Source organism: Pseudorca crassidens, chromosome 14, assembly GCF_039906515.1.
Source record: "Pseudorca crassidens isolate mPseCra1 chromosome 14, mPseCra1.hap1, whole genome shotgun sequence".
In the NCBI taxonomy this organism is placed as follows: domain Eukaryota; kingdom Metazoa; phylum Chordata; class Mammalia; order Artiodactyla; family Delphinidae; genus Pseudorca; species Pseudorca crassidens.
In genome coordinates this window covers 32210752-32238412 of record NC_090309.1, presented here as the reverse complement: position 1 = coordinate 32238412, position 27661 = coordinate 32210752, and the positions used below count along the sequence as shown (strand labels likewise).

Sequence of the window (27661 nt, the reverse complement as noted above, 5' to 3'; positions counted from 1 at the left end):
GGGAGGGAAGGAAAAGAAAGCATGGAACGGTTGCCATAATCAGTTAAGGGCAGCGGAGAGGTGCTGCTTAAGAAACCCGAGGGCCTAGCAAAGTTCCACATTCTAGGTCCTCCTCTGTTGGAAAGCCTGCGCAGGGCGTGACCCTAGCACAAGGTGAACTCCTCCAAAGATGACCCCAAACAGCAATGTCTTTTTTGCCCCTTGCCTAACACAGGGCCCGGTAGACATCTGGAGCTTAAGGAACCTTCGCAGAAAGAACAAACGAGGTGGAATTGCCGGTCTTGCTAACACAAAGGGATGTAAAAAGTAATTCTAAAAGCTAGCCCGGCCCCCAATTCAGGATTGCAGGTGGGCCTAGCTGACCTCACGGCAGAAAGCGCCAATCTGGACACGCACGTCCGCGCTCCCGCCCTCATCCCATTCTGCGCAGGCTCCATCCGTGACGTACACGCACCTCCCCCCGCCCCTTCCGGAGGCTCGCCGTGCGCATGCGCCCTACGGCCCGCGCTTTATTGCGAAAGTCTGGGGGCAAGGTCCTGAGGTCCGCGCGCGCTGCGCGGCGAGACGCGGTGGGCGTGGCGGAGGATGGAGGCGGTAGCGTCCAACGCAACGGTCGGGGTTGCGCGTGAGAAGGTGGCGGTGTAGGCACGCGCGCTACGTGGAGGCCGGCGGTGGTGGTCGGGCCATGGCGGGAGACCGTTTTCGTTGGACTCCCTGAGGTGCGCTCCCTGAAAGTGTCGGCGAGCCGTGACCCATGGGCTCGTTGAGCAGCCGAGTGCTACGCCAGCCGGGGCGAGCCCGAGGCCAGCAGGAGCCGGGTTCTGGGGCTGGGGGCTCGGCCCGGAGGCTGGAGAGTGGTGGCGACGCGGCCGCCCACGGCTTCTGTTACTGTCCGGGCAGCCGTAAGCGCAAGCGGAGCGGAGAGGCCTTCTGCTCCTGTCACCCCGATTCCGAGACAGACGAGGATGAGGAGGAAGGGGACGAGCAGCAGCGACTCCTCAACACCCCTCGAAGGTACGTGGGGGGACGCGCCCGCACCTGTTGGGCGGCTCCCGCGGTCCGGCCTGGGGATGAGCCCGGTGCCCGGGGGGCTTCGGGGGCTGCGGCGCTCCCCAGCCTGTGAAGAGCGGACGTGCCCTTGATGGGGTAGACCTGGGAGCCGGTCCGAGGCAGGGCGAATGGGGAGCACCTGGGGAGACGCTCGGTATTCTGGTTTGTAAACCACAGACGCCGCCAGGGTGGTGCTACAGCCCCAAGACGAGACTGAGAAACGCCAAGCTAGAGCTTGCGCCTCATTAAACCTTAGACAGGGCCGGCCGGCTGGCCCTTCGTAATACACCTTGGTCCTCTCTGAGTGGGTGGCAGTAGAATAAGATATTTTGCATCCGGCTGCCTTCTATGGGCCAAGACACGTAAATTTAGGCCCTGAAGTGGGCACCCCTGTTGTCGGTCCACAGTGGAAGGGAAATGATTACAAACAGGAGCTCTCGCTGTACAGGTGAAATTTATCAGTACTGTGTACATTTGTTCCTCACTAGGAACAGTCTTTCAACGTCTCTAGTACTCGAAGTCGTTGACCGTGGATATATGTAAGGCAGCTTGCTTAACCTTTTTTAGAAGAGGTGAAAAACGGAATATTTACTTGTGAACTAAAATGTAGTTTATAAGTGGAATAAATTTTCACATAAAAAATCCGGTTGCTCCTCTTTTTTTAAAGGCCATCAGTGGGTCACATAGATGTAATTTTTTGAACGAAACTTTGAAAGATTCTAAAATTTTATGCTACACGTGTTACATATTTATTGTCAAATAAGAGTATCATAAACAATCTCTGTTAGTAGTTTGATTTGTAAATCCCTTCATACAGTTTTATGTATGAATGTTTATATTTACAAAAATGGACCCCCACTTCCAAACTGTTCAGTTACCTTTTTGGAGAATTAGTATTTTAAGAGCTCAGATTCTGAGTTCTAGTCTGTACTTTGCACTTAATAGCCTTATTTCCTCATATGTAAAATGGAGATACTAATACTTGCCTTATAGGACTTGACAAATATTAGAATGCATGCGATGCACAGTGCCAGGTATGGAAGCACTCAGTAAATATTAGGACTCCTTGATGAATTGGCTCCCCTTATCTTTACAAAATGTAAAGACATTTACATTCCTGATACTATAGCCACTGCCACTTTCTTTTGATAAGTGTTTAAATGTTACATCTTTTCCCACTCTTTCCCTTTAAACCTGTGTCTTTAAATATCTTGTAGACAGCATTTAGTGGGGTCTTGATTTTTTAAAAATCCAATAGGATAATCTCTGTCTTTTAATTAGTATTTAGACCACTTGCATTCAGTGTCACTATAGAAATATATATGTCCGGGGTCCATTTCAAAGAAATCACACAGTAATTTGAACAGGGAAAGTTTAATATAACCATTATTAGGAAGTAACAAGCGATTAACTACTAAAGGTAAGTTACTAAGGTAAAGAGATCTCTAAAAAATACAGGAATAGAGGACATAGGGAGCTGTCACTACTTCTAGGACTGAGACAGAATACCCAAGGAAGGAACAAATTTGGGCTAGGACCACCTTTCCCAAGCTGAGATTCAGATGTTGGAGGAGTTGTGGCCCACTGGATGGTAATGGAGTTTGCTAAGATGTGGAAGGCTGAGACTGGCAAGCGAGAAACTGCCCGCTGGCGTGCCAGCAAAACTAGCTTGGAGGCTGTCTGGTCCACGAAGCTGAAAATATTAACTGTCTAGACCTTTACAGAAAAAGTTTGCCAACCGCTGAACTACATGAGTGGAGTGGAATGGAAAGCTTCTAAAGCAAATTTTTGTTGGAAAATGCATGTCCGAGTCTAGTATGTGTTGTATCAGTACAAGATGCCTAGTTTATTCAGCTCAGCATGGATGAAAGGTGTTAGAAAATCTTGTATGTTGGCACTAATATGCTTCCTGAGGTTGTCTCATGTGCACTTCCACCTCAACTAACAGCTCCATGAAAAGCCTTGGCCTCCAGGCCCACCTTCTCTACCTTATACCTTTTGTCAAGTGCATGTTTTACGTTTACGTTAACAAGACTTAAAACTCAACTGTTCAGCAACCAGATCTTTAGTTTTACGTTCATAGGTTGTCTCTAAACATTGAAATCTAGTAAACAGTTAGTTGTTGTTATAGCTATGTAAATATTGTTCACTGCAGGGTCAAGTAGTGTGCTGGGATTATAAATCATACTTCTTGGGTCCAATGTCACAACCCCTTGTTTTTCTCTTGGGAGAAATTTTCTAACCTCATAATTAAATGGAATTTTTTTTTACATTCCATCATGTTGGGCCCTATTTTCATTTGTAGCTTATTAGAACAATACTTTTTCGTATTGCTTTTTTATTTTCTTAGACTTTCTGACTGCCTTCCCTCCCACCCCCGCCATTGACAAAATAATAATATTTCTTCATCATATCTTCAGATTTTTCTCTTTCCTAACACACTTGCATGGAGTCCTTCTTCTCTAAACCCAAGACCTCCCTCCTGGGTCCCTGCATCTTCTTGTTCCAATCTGGATGCATTGCTCTCTAGGTCTACACTTATCCTGGGACTTACTTTGACTCTGTCTCTAGGATCGGATCCACTGTTTTCTGTAGCCTGTATCTTTTTGTTTCTGAACTCATTTGAGGGAACTACATCCTCAAATATTTTCCTAAGAAAGGTGTAAAAGAAGGTAATTTGTGCTTATCTAGTTGTAAATTTAATCTCTCACTTTAGTCATCTTTTGATTGGGTGCAGAAATCTAAAATAACTTTTGATATCTTTGATGGTATTAATTCATTGTCTTCTAGCCTACCATACTGATGAGAAAATGTGATGCTGGTCTAATTCTCTTTTCTTTCTAGGTGACTTTTTTTCTCTCTGGAACTTCTGGAATTTTTTCTTTAGTGTTTTGGGATTTAACTAGAAGGTGCTTAACTGTAGGTCTTTTAATGGCCTTGGTAGTTGGTGGATCCTTAAAATCTGGAGACTAGTTTGGGGAAACTTTCTTCTGTAATTCTCTTTCTCCTGTTATCTTTGTTTTCTCTTTCTTGGACCCCTCTTAACTGGATTTTGGATTTCTTGGATTGTACCTCTTTTCTCTTTTCTTTTTTTCCTTTCTAGGTCTTTTTTGCTTTGTGTTCTGGGAAATTTCCTTAACTTTCCCTTTTGTTTTTTTGAATTTCAGCAACTGTGGTTTTGGTCCCAAAGATCTCTTTTTTTTTCCCCCTTGTTCTGAGTAATACTTTAGCTTAGCATCCTATTATTTTATAAATGTAGTAATCTTAACTCTCTAGATGTACTAGTTATAATTAGAGTGTTAGAGTTTTTTTTTTTAAGTTCTGTTTTCCCTGAATTATATGTTTCCTCTGATGCCAATTTTTCTCTTTTTTAAAATAGTCTTTAATGCTGTTAATTTTCCTCATGTTGAGAGATCCTTGATTGTCTGCTTCAGAATGAGTCACTGGTGTGTGTGTGTGTGTGTGTGTGTGTGTGTGTGTGTGTGTGTGTGTGTGTTTTGAGTACATAGATCTGTTTCTGCTGGGCCTTCCCTTTGAGTAGGTAGACTGACTACTAAGTTGGATATGGGTGGGGCATGCTTTGTTTTAGAGCAGAGATTCACAAGCCTTATTGGTTCACAGTGCCCTTAGTGTCTCAGTAATTTTTTTCATGGCACCTCTGGTCCTAAAGAAATATCTCATAGTTAGGTCCAAACAACTTAATAGCGTAGATTGCATGGTATCTGAAAGATGTTTCTGTGATTTCCTTTAATTTTGGAATATTCCACATGCATCCCTGAATTTGCTGTGGTGCTCTAGGTGCTTTGGCACACAGTTTGGGAACCATGATTTAGGGTGAATAGGTTGGGAGCAAACAGGCTACAGATTCCTCAAATGCCAGAATGAGGATTGCTTTGTCTGGGGCACCAGCACCTACACCAAAGTCTTAGATCTTCCTGATAGATTTGTTCTGTTTCTTTCTAGAAAAACCTTGGAATCTGTTTGTATAAGTTATCTGTACTCTGTGTTCATAGAGAGTGGGGGAGGCCATTAGGGGAACAAGTTTCCCCATTTTTTGCCTCACTCCTCACTTCAGCCTTCTGTTTCCCTTGAGACCTCATCCTCCCAGCCCCATCCCTACCCCCACGGTTCTGAAGGGCAGATGGGCTTCAACGTCCATCCTAGACCGTGATATCTTTTGGGCTGTGGTTGTCACTGCTCTTTTCCATTCCAGTTTATTTTCTAACTTCCAGATCCATGGAATTCTCTCATCATGTGATAAGCCCACCCTCACCTTTTTCCTGTTGTGGGTTTATTCCTTTCTGTACTTTTAATCTTTTCATATAATTTGGGGAGAGTGCTGTCAGGAACTGGAAACTACATTGTCTCATTTATTTCTTACAGTAACCCAATGAAGTGGATAGTAATATCCTCTTTTCACATATAAGGTAACTGAGCTGTGGTAGTAGAGCTGGGACTCAAACCCAAGTCTGTCTGCACTGAAGCATGTACATTTTTTACCGTCTGTTGGGAAGGGGTGTTCAATACACTGATTTGAGACACCATGTGAAACAATTACTTCATTTTTTAAAAAGATTTTAAAACTTTACTAGGAAAGCTATCAGGATTGGCCAGGAATATAAAAGATATTGATCAGTCTCTGCCTAGGGCTTTGCTTACTTACTGAACCATCTTGAGCAATGATTGTCAAAACAAAAATAACAATTCTTCCTTTAAATTAAATCTTATGCACAAATCCAAGATGTTTACGAATATAATATATGATGCTGCTCTGGTTGAAGTTAGATGGGATGCCCAGAGTTCACACCTCGACTCTCCCTGGTGGCCCCTAAGACACTTCTCCATTGAGCATAATTTTGAAAACCTTTGGTCTAAGGCTGCAAACCATTTGTCCAATGTGGGGAAAAAGACATTTTAAGGAGTTTAAGAATAGTTCGATACTAAAATAAGATTAAATGTAAATTATTTTTAAAATTACTTGTGTAGGGTGAAATTTTTATTCTTGTTCTTCATTTTGTAATTGCATAGCAGTATTATTGCAACTGTATTACATCATCCATAGTGCTGGTTACTAAATAAGGAAATACGCAAAAATCACCATGCTGACTTTTCTTTATTGAATAGGTAATTCTCTTAGTTCAAAGATCAGAAATTGCAAAAAGCTGTATAGTGAAAGGTCTCTCTTCCACGCTGCCCCCATCTAGCCACTATTCCCCCTCTTGGGAATAGAGTACCGCACAGGTAACCACTATTATTAGTTTCTTATGTACCCTTTCATACATGAGCACGTTTGAATATATAATATCCCTCTATCTTTTTATACAGTGGACAAATTGGTTCTATTTAATAGAAATTGAGCAAAAGGAGTATTTTGAGTTACATGCAAAATCAGTAAAACATTCAGTTTTACATATATGTAACGTTTGCATTTCTTTTAACAGGAAAAAATTGAAGAGTACATCCAAATATATTTATCAAACATTATTTTTAAATGGTGAAAACAGTGACATTAAGATTTGTGCTCTAGGAGAGGAGTGGAGCTTACACAAAATATATTTATGTCAAGTAAGTATTTTATTTTTCTATATATTTGAGTAACCAAGGTAGTCACTTAAAACAACTCACACTCTTATAAGTCTTGTTCTTTCTCATTGCATTTCACAGTAATCTTTTGCATGAACATTTGTTGTTTAAGTCCTGTCTGATGAAAAGTCTTGTTTTGTAAGAGATATGGTGAACATTGTTAGTGAAAACTTAGTGTGGTCTAGAAAACAGATTTTGAGTTTTCATTGTCATACCAACCTTTTTGTCATTACTCCAATAAGGTACTTACTTTGGTGCCTTCTGTTGACAAAAAGGGAAAAACCATTCAACGTTTAAGTTAGGATTGCTGAATTTGTTTATTTTGTTTATTTTGTATATGATTATTTCAGTTGGATAAATTCAGCTGAAATGTTGCTTTGTAGTTAAGACTGAATGTAAATGGAAAGTTCTTGGCACTTACTCTTCCCTCTCTCCTAGAAAATGCCAAAACCAAAACCAAAAAAGTATATGGACTAAGTCATTTAGCTGATATACCTGTTTGATTTCTGTGAAAATATTATTATCAGCCACCCCATTTTAAAGATTCAAGACTTTCAAAATAAAAGAAAATGTTGTTCTAATGGCTCAAATATTTTAATCATTTATTCCTTCATCAAATCTGTTTTCAAGTCATTGGTCTAGGCAGTGGGAATAGAACAGTGAACAATTCACTTTTTATCCTATGGAGCTTATATTTTCCCTCTCCTCTTCATGATATGACAGTAATTACTGGTAAGACAGTATAGTATAAGATTTTTCAATAGAAGCATTTGAAAGGAATTTTTTCTCTTACACTTTAATCATGTTTTTTATTTAATTTTTTTGAACAAGTTTACTTTGGCTTGCATTATATTACCCCAGAGGCTATATCAGAATACTGGTCTTAACTTGAGGACATGGTCCATATCTTTCTTTTTGATCTCTGAAAGCAGTTTTGTGAATTCAAGGGTGAAAATGCCTCTGTTAAGGCTTTCCCTCTCAAGAGAAACTGGATTGATCATAGTGCAAGACACATGCTAAATTATAAGTCCCCTGAGGACAGAAACATCTGTTTTGTTTTCTGCTATATTCACAGTGCCTTAAACTACATACTCAGTAAATTTTAAAAAATTAGTAGTTAGTATTTGATCCGTTCCAAAGTAATTCTAGTTATGGGAGGTGCTACCTAGAAGGTAACTAAAGACTTCATCCATTCTGGTGTCTTTCCAATAATTCAGATTCATTCTGGAATTTTTTTTATAAGATAAAACTAAACTTTGGATTTTCCCTAATTCCTTGGGGATCATCCTATTAGTGTTGACTTGGGACTGGTCTGGACCCTTTATAGCCACTGAGATAGAGTAAGGACTCAACAGCTTTTAGTTTTCTCTTCTCTCTTCCTCAGTATATTATTTTGTATCCACGTTACGTGTAGTTATATGTTTATGAGAGAGACTTAAATATATGATACAATTTCTAAGCTTGAATTTAGAATGCTATTGAAAAGGAAAACATATTCATGTAATATACTCAGAAATTGTTCAACTAAGTAAAAAGCTTAGTTGGTTCAAATAGTAACATAGGAAGTCAGTTCAGGTAGTAATACGAGAATTTGGTTTGGTTTTCAATAATTAAAGTATTTTGATAAGCCTAATGAGTGTCCTTATCTTAATTTCTTTTCTCCTATCTGGCAGTTTGTTTTTCTCTTGAAATAATATGATGCGTTAGTTTTGATAGAATAGTTGCTTAGAGTTAGAAATGGGAAAATAATTTGGAAGACACAGAAAGTACTGCATAAGTGTGTTTTTTGTTTTTGTTTTTAAGTCTGGCTACTTTTCTAGTATGTTCAGTGGTTCATGGAAGGAGTCCAGCATGAATATTATTGAACTGGAGATTCCAGACCAGAATATTGATATAGAAGGTAACCGCCACCATGATTACTATTATGCAAAAATCATAAAAACATAAACTTTGTATTCTTTTCACAGAAAATAAATATTTTCTTCTAACTTTGTTGGCTAGAGAAAAGCTCCATTTAACACCCTAAGGTGACAACTTTATATTAATTTACTCCAGAGTTTATCAGTTCTGTTCTAGTATCTTTAATCTATTTAGTCATGTCAGCCTTATCAATCTGTTTACTTCATGTTTGTAAATATATCTGCCTGGGATATAGAGGATGTAGAGTGAAGGAAGGAGAAGTATGACCAATAAACAATAAGCCAATAAATATTATTCATTGATTATTCCCTATATATGAAGACCTTTTCTGGGAATAAGTATATGAATCGTGTAGTCAGTATTGTTTTAGAGCTGTAAGGACCTTAGATGAGGAAGCTGAGGTCCAGAGGATTTAAGAGACTTACTTTAGGTCTCAGAGCGGTTTAGTGAGCCTACATCAGACTGTAGGTCTCCTAACTCCTGTCCTAGTGCTCCTGCTCCTGTCTTTGATAGCTGAAGTGGAAGTACCCAGCACTCACCTCATAGGCAAACAGAAAGGAACATTTATAAAGCAAACCATGTAGGACATGCATGAGAATGGCAGTAGAGAAAAGGGTGGACAGACTTAAATAGCTGTGGCAGCTGGGTGAGAGTGTGGCATGCATAGGACCAGGAGCTTTTCCACACTCCCCAGTGGTAAAGCACTGAAAGCACCAGGGTTAAGATTATCATTGGGTCTGTGTAGTTGTACTTAATGATTGGTTTACTCAGGGATATCTTTATAAAACTTTTTCCAAAGGTGTCTTAATTCTGACCACTAACTAATGTCAAGATTAGATGTAGAAAAATCCAGCATGATTTGGTAGAACAGATGGAAATGTATAACATTGTTATTAAATTAGCACCATCAATCCATAACCATTACTAATAGTTAAATTAATGATACTAATCTTATCCTTTTCTGTACCTACTAGATTTAGACATATGTCTTAGTGTATGAAGACTGTCATTGTTATTTTTGTAATACTCTTACAGCTATAACTGTTATTTCATTCTACCTGTGTACTTTTGCTTTAAGCACTGCAGGTGGCATTTGGGTCATTGTATCGAGATGATGTCTTAATAAAGCCCAGTCGAGTTATTGCCATTTTGGCAGCAGCTAGTATGCTGCAGTTGGTAAGTATGCATAGTACTGAAAAAAAGGATCACACTTGTATTTTTGTTTCAAGGTATCTGTTCCAAAAACCATAATAAAACTTAGCTTTTTTATAACTTCTAAATGAAATGTATAAATATTCCATTCATGATAAGTCATTTAAAATGTTTAATGAAAAGCAGTTTATTACAAATGAGACGGTCTCCATGCCTATGTAAAATGAATGCAAGCTATTTCTGTGTGGATATCTTAGAATGACTATAATGTGGAAGGAAGGTACTTGTCTTAAATCCATTTACAGATTTCTGTTCGTTAATAACTTATCTTGACTGTTTTAAGCAGGTGGCTTATTACTAATTCATATAGTTCATGGGTTTGGGAAACATTGAGTGCTTACTATGTAAATGTTTTCTTAATTATGAAATAATTGTGTGTAAACCACCTAAATGTATATAATCTATTGGTAGAATGACAGATTTGTTCATTCATCAGAAGTGTATTGAGCAGTGTGTCAAGCTAGGCATAGAGATACAAAGGTAAATAAAGATATAATCCCCACCTTTAAGAAGCTCACAATATAATGAGTGTGTAGAGTGGGGGAGGGAGGGTTGATATACAGACTCAAAGGTAAAGTAAGAGCTGTCCAGTATTATAGATGTGATGGTAAACTTTCTGTAGGATTTAGTGGATGCACAAAGTGGTTGGTTTAACCTGTTGGTGTCAAAGAAAGAAGTTGTGTTTGAGGTTGAGCCTTAAAAACTGAAAATGTATTTATCTTGTGAGGTAAGAAGAGAGGGGAAGAAAGAACATTTCAGACAGAAAACTAAGACCTAGAAATATGAAACAATGGAGGATTAGAGAATCTGAGTGGAACATAGATCTAGCACAGACTATAAGAAGGGTTCGAGAGAGGGAGGCAGAGACCAGATCACGAAAGCCCCTCAATCAATACCTTTTAAGAAGTTGAGACTTTACATATAAGTACTTTTGGAAAATTTTAATCAGGGGAAAGACAAAGTTATACTTCAGAATGCTTTGGGAACAGTGTGAAGGATGAACTGAAGGAAGGATGAGTATAAAACCTATTACATTCCCACCAACAGCTGATTCACTTTGATGTACACTTGAAACTAACACAACATTGTAAATCAACTGTACTCCAATAAAAATTATAAAATAAATAAATAAATTAGAAAAATAATGATGAGAAAAAAACTCAAGGTATATTAACATTAAAAATTTGTTGCCACATCTAGGAGAATTATACTAGATATATTAAAATTACTGTACATTCCATTAAATATGAAGAAAATGAAAAAAAACCTATTGCAGTAATCCACGGGAGGGTCTAAATGAGGGTAGTAGCAAAAAGCATGGAGAGGAAAACTGGTTACCGGAGAGGTTAAGCAGGGATAATCCACTGGACTTGGTGACAGATGAGATATTAAAAGGAAAGGGAGGGAGTCTAGAACGGCTTCCAGGTAAGTGTAAAATCACAGTGGAGTCAACATTTTATTTTGATCATTTTAAAAAGTTGTTTCTTTTTATGTGACTTTTGTATACTGATTTATTTTAAGTATTAGTTAGTAGCTTGCTAAATATCCTTGGCTGAGGTAATTTGATTTTTTTATAAATGTTTTGATCCTTTCAATACTTATTTCCAATAATTATACTTTATTTTTTAACTTTTAATGCTTTTTTGGTTTCGTTCTTAACTCACTTTCTGCATTATCTGTATGATTTAACTACTTAACAATAATACACTTGCATGATGAATATATCTCAGAAATTTGAGTAAAAAATGACGGGGTCCTTTCCATATATTAAATAAAGTTAGCTATTTGAAATCTTCCATATAAACATTTTAGATTAAAAATTCATTGTAAGTTTTAAACAATAATATATTTGTTTTAGGTGTATTTCTTAGGTATTGATAGGTGTTTTAAACTAATAAAAACTTTCTGATGATTCATATTGTTTACTTACCTAGCCCATCACCTGGTCATCTGACTATATAAAGAGGTCTTAGTTTTAAAAGAACAGGCAAAACAGACAGAATGCTGCTTAAATTTGCAAAGGTCCCAGAGAGGGGAAGGACAGAAAAGAGAGAATAGCAATATTCACCTCTGTCTTCCTGCTTTTACTTCCTCCCTTCCATTTTCACTTCCAAGTATTTAGTTTAATACTTGCTGGATTTTTTTAGGTATTTTTACTGGACTTATAAAAAGACTTAGGTTTGCTGCACTTACGAGTTTTCTTTCTTTCTTCCTTCGTTTGTTTTTTTTTTTTTACTTTTTAATATGTAAAAGCACATATTCAGAGCTTATTTTTCCCATGTGAAATGGGCCTTTCCAGTGCTTATTTATATTTACAGGATGGTTTAATACAGCAGTGTGGTGAGACAATGAAGGAAACAGTTAATGTGAAAACCGTATGTGGCTATTACACATCAGCAGGGACCTATGGACTGGATTCTGTAAAGAAAAAGTGAGTTACCTTTCTTGTTTTTCCTTTTATCCTGCTTTAGGGAATTTGGCTGCTTTGGTTTCTTAAGAGAATGTATAGCTATAAAAAGAAAGAAAAAAAAGGGAGGATAGAATTTGTTATAAAAGGTCTGTTTTTACATTTGGACTATTTAGTAAATTCCTCAAAAGTGTGGTCTTTGTGATTGTGGGTGGGTTATACATGCTTATAAAAACTATGGCCACTCTTTACAGCACATCTCTATTAAATTTTTTTAAGCAGTAGGCATAATAGTCATTACAGTCGTCCCTCACTATCCGCAGGGGATTGGTTCCAGGACCTGGGTGGATACCAAAATCTGCGGATGCTCAAGTCCCTTATTTAATGGTGTAGTATTTGCAAATAACCATCCTCCTGTATACTTTAAATCATCTCTGGATTACTTATAAATACCTAACACAATGTGAATGCTATGTAAATAGTTACAAATACAACGTAAATGCTTTGTAGATAGTTGCTGGCTAGCGGCATATTTAAGTTTTGCTTTTTGGAACATTCTGGAATTATTTTTTTTTTCTCCAATATTTCCAATTCTCGGTTGGTTGAATCCATGGATACAGAACCCGCGGATACCGAGGGCTGACTGTATATCAGTGCAACTACTGGCAATGTTTTTAATTCTTGAGAATTGCAGTACCCATTTTCAAATTATAAAGAAGGTAATAGAAGTATGTAAACCCCTTCATAAACCATTTAACACAAACTTGAAAATGAGGTTTTCTTAATTAGAAATGCTCTTTTTAATATAAAGGGAATATTCCCTTACTAACTGCTGACAAAAACAATACTAACTTTCCAATTGTTAAATTTAAAAATTTGCGCATGTCCTAGAAAGATTAATACTCTTTTTTAATTTTAACTGTAAGTACTACTTAATAAATCATAGATACATGATATATAATGTAATAATTCCATGTTTAATTTCAGGTGCCTTGAATGGCTTCTAAACAATCTGATGACTCACCAGAATGTTGAACTTTTTAAAGAACTCAGGTACTTGAATTTTAAATAACTTTATTATCATTTGTTAATATGCAAGACATTTTTGTATAAAGTAAAAATATATTGCTTATGAAAAAGTGAACAATTTAATGAAAGGTATCTTGACTACATCATGAATTGAAAAAATGCTACACAAATTTCTTTTCTTTGTTGTAAATGATACAATGTGTATTATGAATACTCCTTTAACCAATTTTAATGTAAAAATTCATTGCTGCTATAAAACTATAGAAAAAGGGTTACCTCACTTTTGCTGGGCTCTTAGAGAATCTAAAAGTTTACTTTAAAAACCATCTTTTCCCATTGAGAAATTACATTTGAGGAAATTGCTTTAAACTTTTTGCTAAGCTTAGTGAAATTAAATTCACAATTAAGTTGGTCTTTTGAATTAAGTTTGCTTATTATTCCTTCTTTCAACAAATAATTTCTGAATGTCTTCTGTGTGTAAAGGTACTATGTTAAGGGCTGCGAAGTAGGCAGAGGTGATTATGTCATGGTCTCTGCCCTCTAGGAGCTTATTTGTAATAATGGAGATGACTTTATCTGCCCTGGGTCTGAGAAATTCAGAGTGGGAATGAACTTTTAAAGGCCAGTAGACTATGCAGTCACTTTCAGGCTTGCAGTTCCTTGACAGTGGTGCTTCTGAGACAAGGGTACAAATGTCCCTAGGAATGTGTGGCATTCTGATGGAAATATGCAAAACCAAAGCCTTAACATTGCATAGCTTACTGGGATGTCAATTTTAATGATTTTTGGGGGGAGGTGTGGGGAGGAGTAGGAGAGAAGTAAACACTTTTATGTTTAAGTACATTGTGGAATAGAGAGAATTAAGTTTCTTTGGATTTACAAGATGAAATACAAAAATTAATAGAAATGTTATTCTTATGGCTAGCCTACTCCTGGATTCCTGGGTCCTTTCCTTTCCTCTGCCCTTAAGAGGTACTTTGGTAGAAAAGTTTGAGAAGCATTATTCTACCAAAAAATCATCACCTAATGATATCAAGGCATAAACAAAGCTCTGCAGTATGTTTGGTTTAAAAGTCATTAGGGGACTTCCCTGGTGCTGCAGTGGTTGGGAGACTGCCTGCCAATGCAGGGGACGTGGGTTCGAGCCCTCGTCCGGGAAGATCCCACATGCCGCAGAGTGGCTAGGCCTGTGTACCACAACTACTGAGCCTGCGCTCTGGAGCCCACGAGCCACAACTACTGGGCCCATGTGCCACAACTACTGAAGCCTGCGTGCCTGGAGCCCATGCTCTGCAACAAGAGAAGCCACCACAATGAGAAGCCCGTGCGCTGCAACTAGAGAAAGCCCACGCACAGCAACAAAGACCCAAAGCAGCCAAAAATAAATAAATAAATTTATTTTTAAAAAAGTCATTAGAAACACTTTTTCTCTTTTATAATTTCTCGTTGAGTTTTTTCAAAAGGAAGATAAATCATAGTGGTCATCTTAAAGCCCCAGATGCTCTTCTGGGTTTTTGTGGCTTCAAGGAAGGAAAGAAAAAGGAAAAAAGAAAAGAAAACAGCTAGTGATATTATTTCCATTCTAAATTTAAACTAACACATATTTCTTGATTTTAATCTCCTTAACAGTAATAAAAACATGTTTTATGACTAAGCAATTCTCTTAAGCCTAGAGGTGAAAGATAGACTTTGAAGATACATCTCTTTCAGTGAATTTTGACAAGTGTCTTTTTTTTTTTTTTTTTTTTTAATTGAATGAGGGGGAAAGAAAAAAGAGGAAGGCTGCCACTTTATCAGAGCATACTAAAACTTATCTTACTGGGACCTTGCTTTAACTTGATTAATTAGCACAGCAAAGCTCTTTGTTTCCTTGTCAGTGCAAGAAAAGACCTTTCACAGCATTACTGTCTGAATTAAAAGTATCCTTATGTTCGGATAGATTCTTTGTCTTGGGCAAAAAGACTGATGTAATTTTTAATTCCACAGTCTCTTTTGATAAAAAAGACTTAAAGTTTTCAGTTCCACCAGGGTCTTTTAGCTTGTGCATGAAGAGAGGCTCACTACTTCTATTTTATCTTTTCTAGTATAAATGTCATGAAACAACTCATTGGTTCATCTAACTTATTTGTGATGCAAGTGGAGATGGATGTATACACAGCCCTTAAAAAGGTATTGCCATAATATGATGTGTAAAGATATCCCCACTGCATTGCTTATAATATTGAAAAGCTGGAAACAGCTAGTGTCCAGTGGTAAGGGAATGGTTATAAATGTGAGAAAAGTAAAAGGAAATATGCCAAAATGTTAAGAAGTCTTTGTGTTTAGGGAGTTGATATCATGATTGATTTCAGTGGTATTCTTTATAGTTTCCTCTCCTAAGAATACATTTCTTTTTTTTCCCAGATTTTTTTTCAACAGTTAACATGTTGTTATTTACATAATCAGAAATGTTAAATGTTTTATATGTTTTTCAGAAATGTTTGCAAAATTGAGCTTTAGTTGAATTAATAACTTTATGATGAAGTTTTCACATGTTTTTCTAGAGAATGTTGAAATTCTTTTAAAGGTCTTTTGTACTTCAGGCATGTTTCAGTTCATCCTTTTGAAAGGTTTCAACATTTTTAATATAATTTTGTTTTCACAACGTCTCTGAAGAGACAAATTGGCTATTACTCTTGATCTGTAGATGGTAAAACTTAGAACTCTTACAATTATTAAGTGGCAGGCTTGAGGCAGAACCCAGGCCTGTGAATTCCAGTCCATTGCTTTTCCCACTGCATAATTTTGCCTTTAGCCTTTGTCCCTAGCTAACATGGGACAAAAATGTAGTTGAGTGGCTTCCCTGGTGGCGCATGTGGAAGATCCCACATGCCGCAGAGTGGCTGGGCCTGTGAGCCATGGCCGCTGAGCCTGTGCGTCCAGAGCCTGTGTTCCTCAGCGGGAGAGGCCACAGCAGTGAGAGGCCCGCGTACCGCAAAAAAAAAAAATGTAGTTGAGTCTACACTCACAGTGTAGTTGAGTCTATACTAACGCGGTCGTGAAATCTGGGAATAGTCACCTTCTAGGTTGTATCATTGGGATTGTTTGTCTTATGATAGAGATGAGACTCTATTACTATTTTTCCTCAGGGAAGTTTAGTAACTGTGTTAACCAGTCATTAAAGGAGGGTAGAGAGTCCATTTCTATCTCTGAGCCACTGGTAGTATTCATTCTTTCCCGTAATTATTGATGAATGCTTACTATGTGCCAGGCACTGCTCTAAGTATGTTACACATATTAATTCTTTTAATGTCCTGTGACATTGACATATTATCATGCTCATCTTACAAATGAAGAAATTAAGGCCCAGATTACGGAATGATGTAATTTCCCTAGCTATTAAATGACAGGGCTAGGATTTAAAAAACAGTAATGCTTTTCATTACTCTGCATACTGTTTCAACAGCAATTAAGACAATAAGAAACTCCTTTTTCCCATATTTAATTTCTTTCTTTTATAATCTCACATAGTATGTAGTGAAACTGAATTAATTGGTGAGTAGAATAAATTAGTATATTTTATATATATATAGTATATTATATATAATATACATAATAGTGTGTGTATATTATATATATATATACACACACACACGTAGAACATTTACCTTTTTAATACTATAATTACAGTGTGTTTGAGACCATAAGTACTTTTCAGGGATTAGCTTATTCCTTATCATATACTCATCTAGTTTTTATCTTTGGACCATGATTAATGCCATGATGAATTTAAGAATTCTGAGCATATCCTGTGATAGTTCTACTTCTTTCAATTGCTTGTAAAATGGAAATTAAATTTTTTAGATATTATGTTTTAAGGAAGCAGTTTGAAAATGTAAAATCATAAACTAAATGAAGTCTTGTAATTTTTTTAATTTATTTTTTTAACCTAGTGGATGTTCCTTCAACTTGTGCCTTCTTGGAATGGATCTTTAAAACAGCTTTTGACTGAAACAGATGTCTGGTTTTCTAACAGGAGAAAAGGTATGCCTGAAATTTTTATTGAGAACTTGTCTTTTTTGTTTTAAATTGAAATTTAATTAAAATCAGGCCCTGATAAACCTAGGGGATTTTAGAGCTGGAGAGGACCTTAGCAATGGTCTAATTCAACTCCGCATTTACACTGAGAAAATTGAGACTGGATAAAACAGACATAGAAAAAACAAAATTTTAATGGCCCTCAGATGCAAAGAAGTGGATAAAAATCGTAATCCTTAGCTCACGATTTTCATAGTTTACTGTCATTTTTGGTCCATGCATGGCCACCTTTTTCATTTTTTTAAATAATGTATTGAACCTCAGTGAACTAATCTTCAAGCACTAGAACATTAGTAACTTCAGTCTGCTCATGTGCTTCTTTCCTATTGTGTCCCTCTGACTTTGCTTTTAAAAAATGTTTAATGTTATGGCATTTTGCACGTCTTAACATGAATGCGTTACATAGTGATGTGCTGGTAAGCTGCCTCTCTGAAAAAATAATCACTTATTTGTAGCATTTTTTAAAATTTTCATGATACAAATTCTCCCAGCATGGCTAATTTCAGGCTACTAACGTGACACCACTGAATGTGGAGTTGGGAAGAAATGCATACCATCGGCTCCTGTGAGCCAGCACAAGCCAGATCCAGCACACCACTGGACAGTATATCATCCTGTTTTTTTGTTATTGAACTATTTCATATTGTGGTATTGATTTTCATTTCCTTGAAAACTAAGGAGACTGAACACCTGTTTGTGTGTTCATTGGCCATATGTTTCTTCTTCTGTGAAATGTCTGTTCAGGTTTTTTTCCTATTTTAACACTGTATTTGTCTTTTCTTACTGATTTGTCGGCATTCTTTATATATTCTTGATTCTTTGTCATAAGTGTGTGTTGCATTTATCTTTCAGTTTGTAGTGTTTTTTTTACTTTTCTGAAGGTGTCTTTTGATGAATAGAGGTTCTTATATTAAAATTTAGTGCTCTTTTTGTCTTGTTTAAATAAATTTTGGGAATTATTTTATGTAGTGAGATTTACTAGCTAATTATTTTTCCTTCAAGCTCATGAACCAAAAATGTGTAAATGACCATATCAATAAAATCTAACTTGATTTGCTTGAAGAACAAAATGCTAAACTTCTATCTTAAATTACACTTTAGAGCTACATTATGGCATTTAAAGAGGGATTTGAGAAATTATAAAGGAAAAAAGTAGAGGAGAAAATTTAACTTAAAAAACAGAGATAAAAGCTGAAAAAGATAAGGACCGTGGAGAAGCTAAAAAGGCAAAGGGGGTCTTCCCTGGTGGTCTAGTGGGTAAGACTCCATGCTCCCAGTGCAGGGGGGGCCGGGTTAGATCCCTGGTCGGGGAACTAGATCCCGCATGCATGCCACAGTGAAGATCCCACATGCCGCAACTAAGACCCAGCAAAGCCAAAATAAATAAATAAATATTTGTGGGGGTGGGGGAGCAAAGGGACTCAATGGAAACAATAGATGTTAGGTAAATGTTGACATAAATTTATGCTCATTTGAGCTCCAGTTGGATTAACTGCAGCAGTCCATCAAGAGAGAAATTATTCTGTAGCCTAAGTGCAGAAACTAGAATAAGAAGCTGTGGTCCCCTTCTGGTTTTCCCACTCCAGGCTCTCCATCCCAGCCTCAGTAGTGTAAAAGTATACATTTTAAGATAACTTTTCAGGGAAACATTTATTGCATAAGGCAAAATGTATGTCTGATGCCCTTGTTTTTCAGTGAGGACTTTATAAGTTGTTTATCAGTGAGGACTTCATAGGTTTATTTCATACAGTTTTTAAATTATAAAAGTGATGAATACTCAGGAAATAAGACCAAAAAAATCACTTATGGTCCCCTCACCCACTATATTTTAGTATATTTCTCTTAGGTTTTCTTAATTATTTGACTTTGCAGATATATATGGGTCAGGACTATCAGAACAATAGAAATTTTTCTGCACAATTATATGTAGGGATTGCTTCTTTTATTTACTATCCTTAATAGCAGCAAGGCTGAGTACACTGCCATGGGTATACCTTGTAATAGAGAACAGGCTAGGGATTATGTACAAGTCTCTGCTTGATAGCAGTAACTCCAGATCTTTCCTTCCCACTCATGAAAGCATATTAGAATGCAACTGAGAGTATTTTTAGAAACAACCTTAAATTATCCCTATAAGAAAAAATTGATAAACTTGAATTATTTTAACAATAAATACTACCCTTGTGTTGCAAATCCATGGCTACAATGTCTTTGTATCTTATTTTGTATTTTAATAGAGAATTAATATATTAACTAGTGTTCATCACATGTAACTAAAGCATAAATTAGAAAGATCCCAAGAAATGTTCCATGTCCTGTGTATCTTGTGAAGACCCTTGAGTGAGGCATCTGGGCTCTAGAGTTCCACTGAAGTGGTGGGATTCTGGAAAGATACCTGAACCCTAACCACCATTCTCAAGCCGCCTTTTCCCACCTTGCTGCACTGTAAGCTCCAAATTCCAGAAAGGTGTCAATTGAATTCCCAGCCCAAGGGTCTAATTAGGACCAAAGTTAATTTCCTGGGGCTTTTTTCTAAATCTCCCCAAGTTTTTTATCCACACACCCAAAGTTTATAAAATCCTTGAAAACTTTGAAACTAGCTTATTTGTATTCTAGTAGACGCGTGTGTGTGTGTGTGTGTGTGTGTGTGTGTGTGTGTGTGTGTGTCCGTCCCTGCCCATAAAAACATGTAGGAATGAATAAATTGATTTGAAAAGAATGGCTATTTAATTTAATCTGTTTTTTTGTTTTCTTTTACAGATTTTGAAGGTATGACCTTCCTTGAAACTGAGCAAGGAAAACCATTTATGTCAGTATTCAGACATTTAAGGTTACAGTATATTATCAGTGATTTGGCCTCCGCGAGAATTATTGAACAAGACTCTCTAGTACCTTCAGGTAAGAACATGATGAAATTATGATTTTAAGTAATATCTTTCTGATTATAATAGTAATATCATAGAAAAAAATAATGAGGAAAATAGAAATTATCCTTAATTCCAATAAGGTATACATTTTTATACCAAAGCAGAATCATACCATATAGATAATTTTCTGTGTTCACATTATATATTGTATTTTCCCATATCATTAAATACTCTTCAGAACATTTAAATGGCTATATAGTATTCTATAATGTGTGTGTTCTTTAATTTGCTTAACCAGCACACTATTTTGGACTAGACTTTCAAAAGACTTTTGAAAAAAAAATAAATTAATTAAATAAAATAAAAAAGACTTTTTTTTTTAAAAAAAAGACTTTTGAAGTACTATTTAGAGGTCAACTGCTTTTTCTATTAATACTCCTTAAATTTGTTATTTTCTGTTTTTTTCTTATCCTAATTAAGACTTTATGTCAAAGTAAATGTAATATCTTTGCCAATTAAAATTTTGAAACAATTACTGGTTTAGTTTTTTAATTTAAGTATCTAGTGCTTGTGTAGGATTAAGTTTAGTACTATATTTGCATTTAAGAAACAGAAAATAGAATTTGTTTGAAGATTGACTTGTAAATTTGTATAGATTTGTCTGAAAGTTGTAGGTTTTTTGACACCTCGGTTTTTAATATAGCTGTGTGTTTATAGATTTAAATTGTTAACTGAAATCTGTAATTTATTTACAAAAGTATTGAATGGAAAACAAACCCAGAGTTAACATTTCTGGTAGTTTTAAAATAATGCATTTTTTATAAAATCACTCTAGGCAGGTTTATAGACAGTGGTTTTTTTGGTTAATTTTGTATAAATCATTTGTATTACGTTTGTGTAGGTCGTGGGTCTGGGAGTTTTTTGTTGTTTGTTTGTTTTTTAAGCCACACTTTCTCTTGAAGGTTATGTTCCCTTATAGTATAGCAGTTCTGTAATAGTTTTAGTTTGTGTATACACCAGACCCTAGCAATGGGGTAATATTAGATGCCAAGGCCTATTACATACTCCCACTCTAATCATACTTGCTTTTAAGGCTCTCTAGAAATGAATTTTGAAAGAGGTTAAAAGATAAAGTCTGTTGTAAAGTAGTTTAATTTAGGCGTTTCTGTGACGCAAGTGGATAAGCTTTGTATTTTTGGAATGCAAATGGGTACAAGTATTTCTAGTCTGAAATATTTTATTTATTATAAAATTAAAAAGAATTTGTATCCTAAATTTCTGACCAGATTTCAGCCATTTTTTTTCCTGACCTAAAATTACAGTAAAGGGCATTATTTTTTCCTTTTAGAATATAAATGGACAAATAGTTTTTCCTATATATCCAAATAAAAGTTATCATTTCAAAAGCAGAGTATAAATTAAAATTATATCCCATGCTGTTTGTGAGAGGGCAGAAAGTGGCCACATAGCTCACATTTTTAAGGTACATTGGTAAATGCTGTCAATAGCAATGTATCCTAGATTTGAAATAAATGAAAATAATTTCAATTACTTAGCTAAAATTGACTGCTCATTTTTCAGAAATAGTGCCAAACACGTGTTAACATTATTCAAAGTTATGCATTCAGTAATCTGGGGAATTTTAATGCATACATTTTGATCATCTTTAGGTCAGAATTAAATTCAAATAGAAATTAAAATAGAAAATATTAAATTTAAATTAAAATTTTAATAGAAATATGTTTAATTCCAAATTAAATCAGGATTTTGTATAGAAGCATTGTATTTTAGGATTTAACTGTGTCAAGCACAGTTGAATTCCATTATATCATGGAATTAGATTTACCTTAGGTCAGATCATTATGTGTGTTTCATTCCATGCTTTCATTGTCATACTTCCCTTCCCTTTGATACCTCTGACCTCTCTTGTTGCCATTCCTCCCTGACCTTTCTCTTATGTCTTCTCATATCTTCCATCTCTTCTCTCCATTTATTTAGCTCTCCCAGAAGAGACTATTTTCCCTCTGTAGAGGACATTCTGTCTCTTAAGACACCCTGCTAATAAAGGGTTAGGAGGCCAGATAGTAATGGGCCAGCCCCCTCAGTGCCCTTTCCAAATCATTGTTGCATATGATCCAGCTCACCCTCTATTCTTTCTCTTCTGATCCCTAGGCATTCTTCCACATTCATCTAAGACTTGGGCACTTAATTTCTGTCTGCCTCTCTACACCTGTTCAGTAACATAATGTGTCCATATTAGCATTCCATTTAGTACCCTAGCCTCCTAGTAATTTGACCTCAACTCCTGTAACATTTATCTTTGCTGATCGTTAAGCACTTGCCACCTATGAACCTTGTTGTAACCCAGAATTTCTCAGCATGAGAAATCCAGTAGTTTGCAAGCTGTAACCTTCTAGCATGTTCATAGCCTCATTCCTTTTACACTGTTGTTTGCTTTCCAATCCGTTTTTTAAAATAAATAAATTTATTTATTTATTTATTTTTGGCTGAGTTGGGTCTTTGTTGCTGTGTGCGGGCTTTCTCTAGTTGCTGTAAGCGGGGGATACTCTTCGTTGCAGTGCTTGGGCTTCTCATTGCTGTGGCTTCTCTTGTAGAGCACAGGCTCTAGGCGCGTGGTCTTCAGTAGTTGTGTTGTGCAGGCTCTAGAGTGCAGGCTCAGTAGTTGTGGCGCACAGGCTTAGTTGCTCCGCTGCATGTGGGATCTTCCCAGACCAGGGCTCAAAGCCGTGTCCCCTGCGCTGGCAGGCGGATTCTTAACCACTGCGCTACCAGGGAAGCCCTCCAATCCGTTTTAAGCCCCCCATTTTCTGCCAGTCTTTCAAACCTCCTGCCTTTTCTTCCTTTCAGGCCTGGATTTCATGTTAGATCATCTGGACCACTCTCTTTCACAGTTGCTTTCAGCTCTTTGTCCTTCTACTTTACAAAATTCTAAAACTAAATTAAACCTTCTTTGTTTCTATACCCTCTACTCTGTGCTGAGTACTGCTCCAGAGCATTCTGTAACTTTTGTATTGGTGCCACTGCAAACTCATATTTCAGTGCTAAGCCTGGACCTTGGGACTCCTTATATACTACTTTTACTTGGTCATTCCTCATTTTCATTTGCTTCAGCAATTATATATCAAACCTCTGCCACTCTGTTCAAGCTTCCTCTCCAATAACCTTGCTGTCAGTATGGAGTATGGGAACTCTCCTTCTATTTTTTTATATAAATTCTCCTTTAAATTTTTATATAAATTTTATATAAATTTTTGCAAGGTTATCAGGCAAAAATTTGTTTAGATTCCTGGGCTTCTTCACCTGTCCTTCCTGTCTTGTCCCAGAGGTTGAGGTGCTCCCTCCCTGTTCAAGCCAACCTTCTACTGTGTTAATAATCCTATCACTTCCTGTTTATTATGGAATTTTGCACTGTCATTTAATAATCTGTATCTTCAACCCCCTCCTGTTCTCCCTCAGCTTACAAGTGTGGTCAAATCTCTTATTGAAAAACAAAACAAATCCCTCCCTCCCCCCCCCCCCCCGCCCCCAGTCTTGACCCTGAGTCCGCTTCATGGTAACTGCTCTTGTCCTTATAATCACTTTCTTCAGAGTTGCTTTTTCTATCTCCTTACCTTTCAGTCATTCCTCAGCCCATTTCAGTCTGTCTTTGGCCCCGCTATTTCACTGAAACTTTCTAGCGAAAGTTAGGTTTGTCCTGTTTGTAAAATCTAGTGGCCTCGTGTTAGTCTTACTTTAACTTCTCTAGCATTTTATATCATGGTTTGTTAGTTTTTTTCTTGAAATTCTTACAGTACTACCTTAGTTTAGAAATACTGTACTCTCCTGATTCTTTTCCGGTCTCTTTGACCATTCCTTCTCTTTTTCTTTTGTAAGCTTCTCTTACTCTGCCCACCTCTTAACTTCCTGAGGGCGCCCTTAGCGCATCATTGATATTTTCATTCTATATAGTGTCCCAGAGTGATTTCCTTCATTCATATGACTCACTGAAAGATTCTAGTTCTGACCTCTCCTCTGAGTTTCATACTTGAATATCCAACTGTTACTAGCCATGTGTAAATTGCTTCAGTTCATCTATTCAAAACAGTACTTATGGACCTGCCTGGTAACGTAGTGGTTAAGAAGCCGCCTGCCAATGCAGGAGACACGGGATCGAGCCCTGGTCCGGGAAAACCCTGCATGCCGCAGAGCAACTAAGCCTGTGCACCACAACTACTGAGCCTGAGCTCTGGAGCCCATGTGCCACAACTACTGAAGCCTGCGTGCATAGAGCCCGTGCTTCGCAGCAAGAGAAGCCACCGCAATGAGAAGCCCACACACGGCAACGAAGAGTAGCCCCCGCTCGCTGCAACTAGAGAAAGCCCGCTCGCAGCAACAAAGACCCAACACAGCCAAAAATAAATAATAAATAAATAAGTAAATACATAAACTATTTTTTTAAAAAAACAAAACGTACTTATATCTTTCCCCTCCAGCTCTAGTCCCTGGTTTTTTCTTCCCATATTCGCTTATCAGTCATCAACATTAAAAACCCACCCAGCGGGCTTCCCTGGTGGCGCAGTGGTTGAGAGTCCGCCTGCCGATACAGGGGACACGGGTTCGTGCCCCAGTCCGGGAGGATCCCGCATGCCGTAGAGCGGCTGGGCCCGTAAGCCATGGCCGCTGAGCCTGCGCGTCCGGAACCTGTGCTCCGCAACGGGAGAGGCCCGCGTACCGGGGAAAAAAAAAAACAACACCCAGCCTCACAGAAAATGGCAGAATCCTGCAAGTCATCCTGTCCTCCTCAAACTGTCTTCCTCCACATCCATTCACTATGTCCTATAGATTTTTTCCCTAGATAATTCTCAAACTCACCTCCTTTTTTTTGCCTGCTACCACTTCCTTGTTAAGACATCGTCATCTCTTGCTAGATTACTGTAGTACAGAATATATCTGTGTCCTGGTTGGACTGTATGTTTTTCATCTTTTTCTCTCAGGTACATAGTACAGTGCTTGACAGGTAGTAGGCACTCAGTTTGTGTGAACTAAAATCATTTTCTGAAACATACTAACTTACATATGGCCTAATACTGTATTTGCTCTATCAGATAAGTTTAGGTTCTAGCTCCTAATCTAATAACCTTAAAGGGGAGGAGGAAAAGTAAACAAATATGTGTAGATTCTTCAGTGTCCCAGGTAATATGCCAGATAATACATTTAACACCTATCATGTAACGTAATCTTTGAAATTATCAAGGTAGTTCCCATTTTATAGATGAAGTATTACTATCCTGTCATACAGCTAGTGAGAAGCAGAGCTCAGATGCAACCCCAAGTCTTTCCTGTTCTAAAGCCCATATTGCTTTTGGCTCCATCTTACTTAGAAGAAGTCCGCTATGTTTAATCTCTTTAAGTTTGCATATCCAGTTGCAGAAACTTAAGCAAACTTAACTTTGAATTCAAACTTAACTTTGAATCACCATTCTTTTGAGTATGTTTAATTTTTTGGCTTTTGATAACAAAGTAATGCAATAGATTTATTCCCTTACTTTGCATTGTGGGCAAGAAAATAGGTATTCTTGTAACTTTTTATATCAGGAATTACTGTTGTGGGAATAATGGGGAAACTTAATGCTTAATATTTTCGTAAATTCAATAGAGATGATAATTGTTAAAGCAGTATGAATTTTATGAAAATAAGTTGCTTAAAATGAAAAGGTATATAAATTCATGTAATTAGTTTTATTGAGAAATACTGTACTCAGTAGAGTAAATTTGTCATCTTTTGGAACTAGATTTTTAGGTTATTATACATGAAGATCTTTGAGATGAACTTCTCCATAATTTTATACTAATATACCTATAGATGCTCTCTACAAAATATTCTTTTATCCAGATAGGAATTTTTTATTATGTAGACTTCCTTCACCTTCATGATCTAATTCTGACTTAACGTGTTTCATATAACATTCAACCTGTAGGCTGTTTTTTGCTATATGCTTTACTGGTTGTGAGTAGATTTTTGTATGTGTATATACCTGAATATACACTGTTTCTTTGATTTAAACAATAAAACTAGGCAAATTCAGGGCGTATCTTATCTTTCTGTTTGTGTTTTAAAGATTTGTAAATCTAAGACATTTAGATTTTCAAATAGTATACTTTTGGAGACCCCCTTCCCCATATCCTTTGTATAAGACAAGAGAAATGATCTAAATAAATTCATTCTGACTTATCTCATTTATTCTATTAGAAAAGTACTGTGTTTACATTCAAAACTGCTGTCGATTAGATCTGCAGCTGCTGATTTATAGCACTGTCAAATGCCACTTTGATGTGCCCGTTTTGAGTTTTTGTTTTGTATTTTGGTCTGATAAAGTTTAAAAGTGCTTAAATTTGTTTTCACTGAGTGGAAGTTTCTTGAAGGCACTTTTTCAGAATCTTTCCACTGAACACTAACTCTGCCAAAAAGGATTCTGGGAAACTCTGCCTAGCGTATCTGCGTTTTGGGAGATATGTCTGCATATAATCGTATTAAAAACTCTGTATAAGGCAAATTGTTTCACTTATTTTTATCCCATGTTTTTCAATCTCATTTTATCAGAGATTTCCCCCTGTGTGTCAACTGTCAACATTGCATTTGAACTAGTGGTTCTAGTGACATATTTTGGGGCTGCTGCTACTGGATGAACTACCTGTGACCAAAAAGATATCTAGTTTGACTTTTTACCCTTTTAGATTAAGGCAAGAAAGGAGGGACAAAAATGTGTACCCACATTTTTAACTTGTTAAAAATGCTTTCAGGGAATTCCATGGCAGTCCAACCGTTAGGATTCGGCGCTTTCACTACCGAGGCCTGGGTTCAATCTCTGGTCAGGAAACTAAGATCTCGCAAGCCAGGTGGCGCAGCCAAAAAAAAAAATGCTTTTAGTTTTAAAGGAGTTTATTCAAAGTTGTTGAAACTAAATTTTAAAACATTTTCATGGGATATAGCTTATATGATATTTGAGAATATGAATGTGTAACCCTTTCATTCCATTTTTATAAATGAATCATGAAAAGCCATATTCTATCTCTGGATCAGTGAGTTTCAAACTACAGGCATAACCTGTAGTGAGTTGAGAAATCATTTTAATGGGAAGGGATCAGCTTTTTTTTTTTTTAATAAAATACAGTAAAACAGAATTTTAAAATCCAAATACCTTGCAAATAAGATGAACAATATGTGTGTAGGTATACAGAGTCACATAAATTTTGCTGTTAGTCTTTACCTACTGAAAATGAATTGTTTGTGGCCTAGATATTCAGCAGTTATTCCTTATAATAGCAACAATATTATTTTAGGGAAAGAAGCACTCATAAGTGTATTTATAGAGAATTTTAAGGAAGGACACCAATAAATCAGTGCAAGTCATCTGGATACCTTTTATTAGGTAGAGAATTATGAAGTGAAAACCCAGATTTTAATTGCACTAGGGTTTTTCCCCTGCCTTTCGGTAGAGGTAGAGAAATCATTTAA

At 36.8% G+C, this 27661-nt stretch overlaps 1 protein-coding gene across 3 annotated transcripts in view; it reads left to right on the top strand.

Moving 5' to 3' along the window:
• Nucleotides 1-502: 502 nt before the first annotated feature.
• Nucleotides 503-27661, top strand: part of GMCL1 (germ cell-less 1, spermatogenesis associated) — a 48294-nt gene continuing 21135 nt past the window's right edge. For 2 of the 3 annotated variants that reach the window (XM_067704808.1, XM_067704807.1), the window contains exons 1-9: nucleotides 503-1014; nucleotides 6492-6615; nucleotides 8437-8533; nucleotides 9632-9729; nucleotides 12084-12196; nucleotides 13160-13225; nucleotides 15286-15370; nucleotides 17134-17224; nucleotides 20039-20176. In XM_067704808.1, coding sequence (XP_067560909.1) covers nucleotides 755-1014; nucleotides 6492-6615; nucleotides 8437-8533; nucleotides 9632-9729; nucleotides 12084-12196; nucleotides 13160-13225; nucleotides 15286-15370; nucleotides 17134-17224; nucleotides 20039-20176 — 1072 coding nt within the window. In that variant the 5' untranslated portion in view covers nucleotides 503-754. The remainder of the gene's footprint in view (nucleotides 1015-6491; nucleotides 6616-8436; nucleotides 8534-9631; nucleotides 9730-12083; nucleotides 12197-13159; nucleotides 13226-15285; nucleotides 15371-17133; nucleotides 17225-20038; nucleotides 20177-27661) is intronic. The other variant, XM_067704806.1, reaches the window with a different exon arrangement.